This window comes from Eleutherodactylus coqui, chromosome 7, assembly GCF_035609145.1.
Source record: "Eleutherodactylus coqui strain aEleCoq1 chromosome 7, aEleCoq1.hap1, whole genome shotgun sequence".
Taxonomy (NCBI): domain Eukaryota; kingdom Metazoa; phylum Chordata; class Amphibia; order Anura; family Eleutherodactylidae; genus Eleutherodactylus; species Eleutherodactylus coqui.
In genome coordinates, this window is record NC_089843.1 from 183221603 (window position 1) to 183233974 (window position 12372).

The 12372-nt window shown below is 47.8% G+C and overlaps 1 protein-coding gene across 3 annotated transcripts in view; it reads left to right on the forward strand.

Annotated features, from left to right (window-relative positions):
• GC (GC vitamin D binding protein) overlaps window positions 1-12372 on the forward strand; it is a 259845-nt gene that overhangs the window by 124367 nt on the left and 123106 nt on the right. For all 3 annotated transcript variants that reach the window (XM_066574902.1, XM_066574899.1, XM_066574901.1), the window contains exons 7-8: window positions 2589-2718; window positions 6761-6957. In XM_066574902.1, the coding sequence (XP_066430999.1) occupies window positions 2589-2718; window positions 6761-6957 (327 nt within the window). The remainder of the gene's footprint in view (window positions 1-2588; window positions 2719-6760; window positions 6958-12372) is intronic.

Below are 12372 nucleotides of genomic sequence, written 5' to 3' on the forward strand. Positions count from 1 at the left end.
GGAAGCCAAAGCACCAGACAAGTGACTGCACACAGCTATGCTCTCCAGCATGTCCAGAAAGAGACTGAATAGAACAATTCATTAGCACAGCTCTAAGTCTGAGGAGGGATTAAGAATCCTCCCAATTAACACCCAGGTGCACTAGACTAGCAACCCAGACAAAACCCTAAAAAAAATGTGTAATCCAGGACACAAGTGCACAGAGAACTCAGACCTCAGCAAAGTAGCTCATACTGATATAACACCAGCCCAGGAACCTTTCCCTTTGATTCAGCTATTCTTCCCAATTATGAATCCTTTGCTCCTGCACCAGCTTTTGTCAATTTTGTCAGGTAGTATGGTAGTATGACAACTTGCTAGTCAGTAATAGCCACATTCAGCTGTCAGGCCACTTATATGCCAGGCCATACTCCATTCCATTCCAGTGGCTATGTTTGGCACAAATCGAAGACTTCCCATTTGCCCTAAGAATACAATTCCTACAGTGAAGCATGGTGGTGGCAGTATCACGCTTTGAGGATACTTTTCACCAGCAAATACTGGAAAACTTTTCAGTATTTAAAGAAATGGTTAGGATTCAATGCAGGGCAATTTTTGTGCAAAATCTGTTTCAGTCTGCCAGAGACTTGAGACTGGAATGGAGGCTTACCTTATAGCGGAACAATGACTGTAAACACACTGCTCAAGCTAACTGTAAAGGATTAAGGGAAATCATATATGTGTCTTAGAATGGCCTAATCAAAGTCCAGGCCTCAACCCAATTTAGAATCTGTGGCATGATTTGAAGACTGCTGTACACCAACACAACCAATTTAACTTGAAAGAGTAAAATAACATTTGTCTGGTAGAATCAGCAAAAATCCCAGTATTATATGCACTAAACTAATGCAACAAAAGGTGGCTCCACAAAGTATTGACTTTGAGGGAGTAAATATGGTCAAGTTCTTTGTTTTTTGTCTAAATTTTTGTGTGTCAGTAAGGCCTCATGTGCACAGCCATACCGGTAAAACATTGCGGGATTCCTCACAGCGTTTTACCAGTGTTTGTAAATACCGGGTCTGCCAGTAGGAAGCCACCAGAGACTGCATATGGTAGTGAGTGTACTATGCCTGCCTGTATATCACACCCACATGATTATGTGCAGTGTGACTCTGTCATTTTTTTTTTTAATTCCCCGCTCTGTTTCTTAGCAGGGTTGAGCATGAAATCGCTGCCCATACGCAATGTATTGCGCATAAACAGCATTTGCATATGCTGCCTATACAAAAGTATAGGGCTCGCGCTGTATGGTACACTAAGCAATAGAGCATGCTGTTCTCTATTTCTTGTGCATGTCTACACGCAGTGTCGACATGCACTTGTGCACAGACCAATGAGGGTCCATTAACTTTCATTGACTCCATTCACAATGTATCACTTGGCTGTGCACACTTAACACACGGTGAAAAAACACCCATCGACATGAGCCCTAAAAAATATTTTTTGCCTTCAAAATGGTAGGCAGGTTGTATAAGTAAATAGTACAACACGTATTTTAATGCTAAAAAAACAGGAACAACACCTAGGAGGTGAATACATCTTCAGCACACTCTTTATCTGTCTATGCATCCAAGTATCTATTGGACTGGAGTTTGGGAAGCACTGCCCTAGACAACTTTAAAGAAATTTGTGCCTATTTAAATGAGAGTCTATAGTGAGTTTCAATATTGCTATTAAGCCCTGCGACAGGCAAGGCTTAATAATATCCATAAATGGAACCCTTGGGAGCTCTCTGTATGCGCTGGGTTGCCATGTTAGCCTAACGGCTACCCGTGATTGCTTCTTGGAGGTGGCTGTTGGGCAGTCAGCATCTAAATAGTTAACTGTGAAAATTAAAGCTAACTCCAATCATGTTAGTTTCCAGCATCTCTCAGCTGTCTTTTGAGATGAGCGAGCGTACTCGCTAAGGCAAACTACTCGAGCGAGTAGTGCCTTATGCGAGAACCTGCCCGCTCATCTCAAATGATTCGGGTGCCGGCGGGGAAGAGCGGTGAGTTGCGGGAGTGAGCAGGGGGGAGCGGGGGGAAGAGAGTGAGAGAGAGATCTCCCCCCCCCCCCCCCCCCCCGTCCTCCCCGCTCTCCCCTGCCGCTCACCGCCCCCCCGCCGGCACCTGAATCTTTCGAGACGAGCGGGCTGGTACTCGCATAAGGCACTACTCGCTCGAGTAGTTTGCCTTAGCGAGTACGCTCGCTCATCTCCACAGCTGACAGCAGACGGGCATTGCGTGGACTTGGCTCCCATATATTTTCGTATTGCGGTTGGGAGAGGGTTAAAATACTTATCTTGTTCCTGTCTATTTTTGCACGTATTTCTTTTCATACATATTTCCATAGATGTATTATTCTATCTAGTAAACAAAGGAAAGCTATTGGGTCTGTAATACCTCAGTGGGATCTCTCAGATATAAAAATGATTTCATTCTCAACGACTTTACTGCATGCAGGCACAGAAATGCAACTATGATGTCCTCCTGTTGTAACAAAATACTTTAAAATTCTGTATGTAAATAAGTTTCTCATATTTTGTACTGTTTTTAACTTTTTCCTAGTGCTGCCATAATGTTCAGCCAAAAGGTTCCTTCTGCGGGCTTTAAGGATGTGATGACAATTGCTGAGCAAGGAACCCAAGTGCTTGCCAACAGCTGCGGATTCCATACGGAGAGGAACATTGAAAGTGAGGTATGGCATTTAGTGTCTCTAGAGATACTTTGTAGGACACTATGAAAGACCTCAGCAGAATATACATATCGTTTGACATTTACTTGAAAGTGCTGAATATATAACAAGGGTGCATGTAACCACAGATAAGGTCATGTTGCTCTTTACATACTCAGCTGCAAGGTTACATTTTCTGAAGTGCTAAAAAATGTGACTATTGATTTCTGTTTATTACAACAACTGCAATAAACTAGCAATATATTAAATATGTCACTCTAACTTACTACCTGGCATTATCCTAAGGGTAAATACTGGTATGAGGAAAGTAAGGTTAGGCTGCTGTTACACCGGCGTTAGGGTCAGTTCAGGGTTTCCATTTCTCTGCTCCATTTTTGGAGGAGAGAAACTGAAATAAAAGTGAAAAAACGACCCGCTTTTTTTCTCTATTGAGGCTTACCTGTGCTTCCATTCCATCAGGTTTCTGTTTTTTTGGGGTGAAAAAAAAAAAACAGTTTGCGACATTTCCATTTGGTTTCCATTTTTGAAACCCCGTTGGAATCATTGGAGAAAAAAAAAATCAATTTCTTTTCTGTTTTATATCATTTTCTCTTCTGCAAAAAAAGGGGAGAGAGATGGAAACCCTGGATTGAGCCTGAAGGCAGGAAGGAAAGCAGCCATATTCATTTCCAGATGCAAAAAACTCCATCATGGCTCAGTCACACGAGTGTTTTAATGCGCAAATTTTTGTGCGCATAACGCATGCGTTCACAAATTCGCGTGACCGAAGCGGGTGGCACGCAACTAAAACTGGACCTGCCCGCATTTTTCTGCACAAAAAGTGTGCTACCTGCTATCCCCTGCTGCGGCTGTGACAGCAGCAGCAGGGGATTCCTTGGATGTGAAACCCCTGGATGCTGTCACATCCAGGGGTTTCACCAATGGGGCCGGCGGCAGCAGTGGTAGCCCCATTGACATACAAAGAACATCGCGATCCTCTGCTACAGCTGTGTCAACTGTAGAAGAGGATTTCTTCATCCACGCGGGGAGTCCCCTTGTCACTGAACACTGTGCTCAGGGAATGGAAGATACACATACTAATAACTATAAGAATACCTAATCCAGTTACACAGTAGAAAGCCTGTAAAACAATATAAATACATGATACAATTTTACCAAGGATTATCTTTATATATACATTTGATGATTTATCCATTCAGTCGTTGCCAACTTTCGGTCACCTTATGGATAATAATATGCTATGTTTCCGTCTTTTCCACAGTCATATTCGTGCCAACTTTGATTGTGTCTAGCCAGTGTGTTCTTTGGCATCCTCTTCTTCTAGATCCACTGACTGTGCTGAGCATTAATGTTGTTTCCAGAGAATTGGCTCATATGACATGACCAGAGTATGAAAGTCGCTGTTTGGTTATTTTGCTTTCTAGTGATACTTTTGGTCTAACACGGTCTAGGATCGCCTTTTTCATGACGATCTCTGCCAATTGTATACACAGCATACGCCGCCAGCACCACAGCGCAAAGACTGCACCACAGCTTAAGGTCTCAGTCACACGGGCGTTTTGACACACAAATTTTTAAAAGCATAACTGATGCGTTCAAAAATTTGCGTGCCCGAAGAGGGCGTCAAAGCGGAAAAAACATTGCTAGCAGCGTTTATCCCCTCAAAAGGACTTAGTCACAGGGGTGTTTCTCGCTATGCCCTGCTGCGGCTGTGACAGCTGTGGCAGAGGATTTCTTCATCTCCGCTGGGAGTCCCATTGTCACAGCTGTGGCAGAGGAACACAATGTTCTCCCATTAAATTCAATGGAGCTGGCAATACAGCCAGCTCCATTGAAAGAAATGGGCTGCCAGCAAGCGCTGCAGTGATTTTTTGGGGAAGGGCTTCAAATATAAGCCCTTCCCTGAAAATCAATCCAAAAATGTGTAAAAAAAAATCTATACTCACCTCTCTGCAGCTGCTGGGGCTCAGCCGCGTCCACCCGGCTCTTCTCCTGCACTGCTCTGAGTAGTGTTCAGCAGGCGGGGATATAAAATCCCCACCTGCTGAATGGGCTGCCTCTGATTAGCTGAGCACTGTAACCAATCAGAGGAAGCTCTCAGCTATTGAATGACAGCCGAGAGCTGCCTCTGACTGGTGACAGTGTTAAGCCAATCAGAGGCAGCACGGAATTCATGAATGGGTGAGTGCTGCCTCTGATTGGCTGAGCGCAAGGAAAAAATCAGAGGCAGCTCTCAGCTGTCATTCAATAGCTGAAAGCTGTCTCTGATAGGTCACAGTGTTCTGGCAATCAGAGACAGCCTATTCAGCAGGCTGGGATTTTAAATCCCTGCCTGCTGAATGCTACTCAGAGCAGTGCAGGAGAAGAGCCAGGTGGATGCGACTGAGCCCCGGCAGCTGCAGAGAGGTGAGTATAGATTTTCTTTTTTTTACGCATTTTTGGATTGATTTTCAGGGAATGTCTGATATTTGAAGCCTTCCCCGAAAATCACTGCAGCGCTTGCCGGCAGCCCATTGCTTTCAATGGAGTCGGCTGTATTGCCAGCTCCATTGAATTCAATGGGAGAACATCGCGCTCCTCTGCCACAGCTTCCAGGGATTTCACATGCATAGAACACCTGTTTGCTGAAATTACATGCGTTCTGCGAACCCGTGTCCTATAATGTTTATATATATATATATATATATTTTATTTTATTTTTTATATAACATATAAAAATTAAATCCTCTGTAAAATTATATCATAGACGTCCTGCTTTAAATGTTATTTTTTTCCTGTGTATTCAGATGTATAACTGGATATGCAGTATGTTTATTGGATCAAAACTATGTAGATATACTTTTACTATAAGTGCTACATAGAGTACCGTACTTTGTAACATTTCTAATTATAATCTTCCTCAACTTTCATCAGCCCCTAGTTCCTCTCTCTGTGCCTGCAAATTCTCTGTAAATATTCAGCAACCTCAACCAGCTTGTCATTTTCAGCAACAGTAAAGTTGCTTTTAGACAGAACAATCATGCAAAAAAATCATTCAAAAAAGCGAAAGTGAGCAAATGACCGTTCGCTGAACGATACTTGTTCACTTTTCATTCAGCATTCATTTTCTGCAGACATAAAAATCATCATTGGCTTATTCATTTATCATTCAGTTTAACCCTTTCCACTCCAATGCCTGACCTGTTCCAACATCATGAGCTGCCTCTATAGCTCCAATGTCGGAACAGGTCTGCAACTGCAGTGCAGGAGTGCATCTGCACCCGCTCGGCAGACCCATCAGGTAAGGTACTCCTGCACTGACCCTCATCGATGACCCCCGAGGAGAAGGCAGAAAGGGTTTTTAACCCCTTCTGCCTTCTCCTTTATACATTACATATCACTCAATTAGCGTTATGTAATGTAGAGAGAATGTGGAAGTAACACTTCCACATCCCGCTTGGATCATGTGACCACTGGGAGCCTCCTGACCTCAGCTGTCACTCACAGCCTAGGTTGGGATGATGAAGAGAGAATGCGGAAGTATTACTTCCACATTCCCCCGGTGATCATATGACCGCCGGCATAAATTATAGCTGAGGAGAATGGAGGTTGAAAAAAAAATGGATTGGAAAGGGTTAGAGCTTGTTCAGTCCCATTCAGTCACCTAAACAGTGAATGTAAAAGACGGAACGATTTTAAACGGTTCTCATTTGAACAAGCCAACAATGTATCTACCTGTCTAATCAGGCTGCATGAGAACAAATGAGCTATCAATAAGGTCACTTGTTTGTTGGCTCGTTCAAACAATAAATCGGTTTGTCTTAAACTACCCTAGACGAAAGACTTGGATGAGAGATGGAGGAGAAGGGGGGATGATGCTGCAGTCTCTTTCCTATGCAGGAGAAACAAACTGCAAGAGAGGAGCAGAAGAAGCACCATCAGAATCTGATTGGTTAGAGCACACAGCGAAGCTTCTCAGCTCCACGTCAGCACATTTGTTTATTAATGACTCTTTAAGTGCGAGTGGGGTTGTGTTATTTATTCTTATACTTTTTATTTCTTACAGCTATCTGAGCATGTTAAGCAAGTGTGCCTCAAACTTTCCAGGGATGAAAGGGTTTCTACCTGCTGCAAGAAATCATCAATAGATGCTCTCCTCTGTTTACATTCCATGACCGCTGCCGAACCCATTAAGCTTCCAAAACTTCAACTGCCAACCGGTGGAGAGCTGTGCAAGAAGGGCAAAAACCAGGAGCTTGATAAGTAGGTGTAATATAAAGCAACATTTTTGTTTAATAATGTCAGATTCATTGTCCCTGTATAAAAAAAAGAAACATTCAGCATACATTATTATTAGAGATGAGCGAACGTACTCGTCCGAGTATTAGCGTGTTCGAGATGCTCGTTACTAGAGGCGAGTACCACGCAATGTTCGAGTTACTTTCACTTTCATCTCTGAGACGTTAGCGCGCTTTTCTGGCCAATAGAAAGACAGGGAAGGCATTACAACTTCCCCCTGCGACGTTCAAGCCCTATACCACCCCCCTGCAGTGAGTGGCTGGCGAGATCAGGTGTCACCCGAGTATAAAAATTGGCCCCTCCCGCGGCTCGTCACAGATGCGTTGTGACATAGCTGAGGGAAAGTGCTATCGTGTTGGAGCTGCTGTAGGGAGAGTGTTAGGAGTTATTGTAGGCTTCAAGAACCCCAACGGTCCTTCTTAGGGCCACATCTAACCGTGTGCAGTACTGTGGAGTCTGCTTTTTGCAGTGTTGCACTTTTTTTTTTTTTGATATATCGGCCGTGCAGAGCATTGCGCCCTGCAGTAATACTCCAGGGACAGAAGTGCTAAGGCAGAGAGAGCGTTAGGAGTTATTGTAGGCTTCAAGAACCCCAACGGTCCTTCTTAGGGCCACATCTAACCGTGTGCAGAAGTGTGGAGGCTGCTTTTTGCAGTGTTGCACTTTTTTTTTTTTTGGTATATCGGCCGTGCAGAGCATTGCGCCCTGCAGTAATACTCCAGGGACAGAAGTGTGGAGGCAGGGACAGAAGACATATATTATTGAATGAATATAGGCAATGGGCCTTTTCTAAAAAATATGGGGCAAAAAATCTATTTGGCCTGCCTGTCACTGTGCTCAGTGTTCTGGTTCTGTGTGTGCTGGGTGTAGTAGTTCTACAAAATCATACGCAGCCAGCTAAGTGTTACAGCAGGCTTGCGCCAAATTATTTCCTGGCTCTGTCTGGGCTCTGAAATCACCGCTGTGTTGCAGTTAACAGTGCAACACTCTGCAGTTCTGTGACACACTCCAGGGACAGAAGTGTGGAGGCAGGGACAGAAGACATATATTATTGATTGAGTATAGGCAGTGGGCCTTTTCTAAAAAATATTGGACAAAAAATCTATTTGGCCTGCCTGTCACTGTGCTCAGTGTTCTGGGTCTGTGTGTGCTGGGTGTAGTAGTTCTACAAAATCATACGCAGCCAGCTAAGTGTTACAGCAGGCTTGCGGCAAATTATTTCCTGGCTCTGTCTGGGCTCTGAAATCACCGCTGTGTTGCAGTTAACAGTGCAACACTCTGCAGTTCTGTGACACACTCCAGGGACAGAAATGTAGAGGCTGGGACAGAAGACATATATTATTGATTGAATATACGCAGTGGGCCTTTTCTAAAAAATATTGGGCAAAAAATCTATTTGGCCTGCCTGTCACTGTGCTCAGTGTTCTGGGTCTGTGTGTGCTGGGTGTAGTAGTTCTACAAAATCATACGCAGCCAACTAAGTGTTACAGCAGGCTTGCGCCAAATTATTTCCTGGCTCTGTCTGGGCTCTGAAATCACCACTGTGTTGCAGTTAACAGTGCAACACTCTGCAGTTCTGTGACACACTCCAGGGACAGAAGTGTGGAGGCAGGGACAAAAGACATATATTATTGATTGAATATAGGCAGTGGGCCTTTTCTAAAAAATATGGGGCAAAAAATCTATTTGGCCTGCCTGTCACTGTGCTCAGTGTTCTGGGTCTGTGTGTGCTGGGTGTAGTAGTTCTACAAAATCATACGCAGCCAGCTAAGTGTTACAGCAGGCTTGCGCCAAATTATTTCCTGGCGTTCCGTAAGCGAACTCAGCCTCCAACCACAGGCCAATAAGCGGCACATTTAATTACAGCGTTCTGTTTCTGCATTACTGGTAATACAGCATGCTGAGGGGTAGGGGTAGGCCTAGAGGACGTGGGCGCGGCCGAGGACGCGGAGGCCCTAGTCCGGGTGTGGGCACAGGCCGAGCTCCTGATCCAGGTGTATCGCAGCCGACTGCTGCGGGATTAGGAGAGAGGCACGTTTCTGGCGTCCCCACATTCATCGCACATTTAATGGGTCCACGCGGTAGACCTTTATTAGAAAATGAGCAGTGTGAGCAGGTCCTGTCGTGGATGGCAGAAAGTGCTTCCAGCAACCTATCGTCCACCCACAGTTCTGCGCCGTCCACTGCTGCAACTCAGAATCCTCTGGCTGCTGCTCCTCCTTCCTCCCAGCCTCCTCACTCCATGAAAATGAGACATTCTGAGGAGCGGGCAGACTCCCAGGAACTGTTCTCGGGCCCCTGCTCAGATTGGGCAGCAGTGGTTCCTCTCCCACCAGTGGAGTTTATCGTGACTGATGCCCAACCATTGCAAAGTTCCCGGGGTCCGGGGGATGAGGCTGGGGTCTTCCGGCAACTGTCTCAAGACCTTTCAGTGGGTGAGGAGGCCGATGACGATGAGACACAGTTGTCTATCAGTGAGGTAGTAGTAAAGGCCGTAAGTCCAAGGGAGGAGCGCACCGAGGATTCAGAGGAAGAGCAGCAGGACAATGAGGTGACTGACCCCACATGGTTTGCTACGCCTACTGAGGACAGGTCTTCAGAGGGGGAGGCAAGGGCAGCAGCAGGGCAGGTTGCAAGAGGCAGTGCGGTGTCCAGGGGTAGAGGCAGGGACAGACCGAATAATCCACCAACTGTTTCCCAAAGCGCCCCCTCACGCCATGCCACCCTGCAGAGGCCGAGGTGCTCAAAGGTCTGGCAGTTTTTCACTGAGAGTGCAGACGACCGACGAACAGTGGTGTGCAACCTTTGTCGCGCCAAGATCAGCCGGGGAGCCACCACCACCAGCCTCACCACCACCAGCATGCGCAGACATATGATGGCCAAGCACCCCACAAGGTGGGACGTAGGCCGTTCACCGCCTCAGGTTTGCACCGCTGCCTCTCCCCTTGTGCCCCAACCTGCCACTGAGATCCAACCCCGCTCTGAGGACACAGGCACTACCGTCTCCTGGCCTGAACCCACACCCTCACCTCTGCTGTCCTCGGTCCCATCCACCAATGTCTCTCAGCGCACCGTCCAGCCATCGCTAGCGCAAGTGTTTGAGCGCAAGCGCAAGTACGCCGCCACGCACCCGCACGCTCAAGCGTTAAACGTGCACATAGCCAAATTTATCAGCCTGGAGATGCTGCCGTATAGGGTTGTGGAAACGGAGTCCTTCAAAAGTATGATGGCGGCGGCCCCGCGCTACTCAGTTCCCAGTCGCCACTATTTTTCCCGATGTGCCGTCCCAGCCCTGCACGACCACGTCTCCCGCAACATTTTACGCGCCCTCACCAACGCGGTTACTGCCAAGGTCCACTTAACAACAGACACGTGGACAAGCACAGGCGGGCAGGGCAACTATATCTCCCTGACGGCACATTGGGTGAATTTAGTGGAGGCTGGGACACAGTCAGAGCCTGGGACCGCTCACGTCCTACCCACCCGCAGAATTGCGGGCCACAGCTCAGTGGTGGTATCTGCGGCGGTGTATGCTTCCTCCACTAAACCACCCTCCTCCTCCTCCAACGCAACCTCTGTCTCGCAATCAAGATGTGTCAGCAGCAGCAGCACGTCGCCAGCAGTCAGTGTCGCGCGTCGTGGCAGCACAGCGGTGGGCAAGCGTCAGCAGGCTGTGCTGAAACTACTCAGCTTAGGAGATAAGAGGCACACGGCCCACGAACTGCTGCAGGGTCTGACAGAGCAGACCGACCGCTGGCTTGCGCCACTAAGCCTCCAACCGGGCATGGTCGTGTGTGACAACGGCCGTAACCTGGTGGCGACTTTGCAGCTCGGCAGCCTCACGCACGTGCCATGCCTGGCCCACGTCTTTAATTTGGTGGTTCAGCTCTTTCTGAAAAGCTACCCACGCTTGTCAGACCTGCTCGGAAAGGTGCGCCGGCTCTGCGCACATTTCCGCAAGTCCCACACGGACACTGCCACCCTGCGTACCCTGCAACATCGGTTTCATCTGCCAGTGCACCGACTGCTGTGCGACGTGCCCACACGGTGGAACTCTACGCTCCACATGTTGGCCAGGCTCTATGAACAGCGTAGAGCTATAGTGGAATACCAACTCCAACATGGGCGGCGCAGTGGGAGTCAGCCTCCTCAATTATTTTCAGAAGAGTGCGCCTGGTTGGCAGACATCTGCCAGGTCCTTGGAAAGTTTGAGGAGTCTACCCAGGTGGTGAGCGGCGATGCTGCAATCATTAGCGTCACCATTCCTCTGCTATGCCTCTTGAGAAGTTCCCTGCAAAGCATAAAGGGGGAAGAGACGGGGGAAGACAGTATGTCGCTGGATAGTCAGAGCACCCTCCTGTCTATATCTCAGCGCGGTGAGGAGGAGGAGGAGGGGGAAGAGACAGCTTGGCCCACTGGTGAGGGTACACATGCTGCTGGCCTGTCATCCTTTCAGCGTGTATGGCCTGAGGAGGAGGAGGAGGAGGAGGATCCTGAAAGTGATCTTCCTAGTGAGGACAGTCATGTGTTGCGTACAGGTACCCTGGCACACATGGCTGACTTCATGTTAGGATGCCTTTCTCGTGACCCTCGCGTTACACGCATTCTGGCCACTACGGATTACTGGGTGTACACACTGCTTGACCCACGGTATAAGGAGAACCTTTCCACTCTCATACCCGAAGAGGAAAGGGGTTCGAGAGTGTTGCTATACCACAGGACCCTGGCGGACAAACTGATGGTAAAATTCCCATACGACAGCGCTAGTGGCCGAAGGTGCAGTTCCGAGGGCCAGGTAGCAGGGGAGGCGCGGAGATCAGGCAGCATGTACAGCACAGGCAGGGCAACACTCTTTAAGGCCCTTGACTGCTTTATGGCTCCCCAGCAAGACTGTGTCACCGCTCCCCAGTCACGGCTGAGTCGGCGGGAGCACTGTAAAAGGATGGTGAGGGAGTACGTAGCTGATCGCACGACCGTCCTCTGTGACGCCTCTGCCCCCTACAACTACTGGGTGTCGAAGCTGGACACGTGGCCTGAACTCGCGCTGTATGCCCTGGAGGTGCTTGCTTGTCCTGCGGCTAGCGTCTTGTCAGAGAGGGTGTTTAGTGCGGCTGGGGGAATCATCACAGATAAGCGTACCCGCCTGTCAACCGACAGTGCCGACAGGCTAACACTCATCAAGATGAACAAAGCCTGGATTTCCCCAGACTTCTCTTCTCCACCAGCGGACAGCAGCGATACCTAAGCAATACGTAGGCTGCACCCGCGGATGGAAGCATCGTTCTGTATCCCCATCAAAAACGGGGACCTTTTCGCTTCATCAATCTGTGTATAATATTCCTCCTCCTGCTCCTCCTCCTGAAACCTCACATAATCACG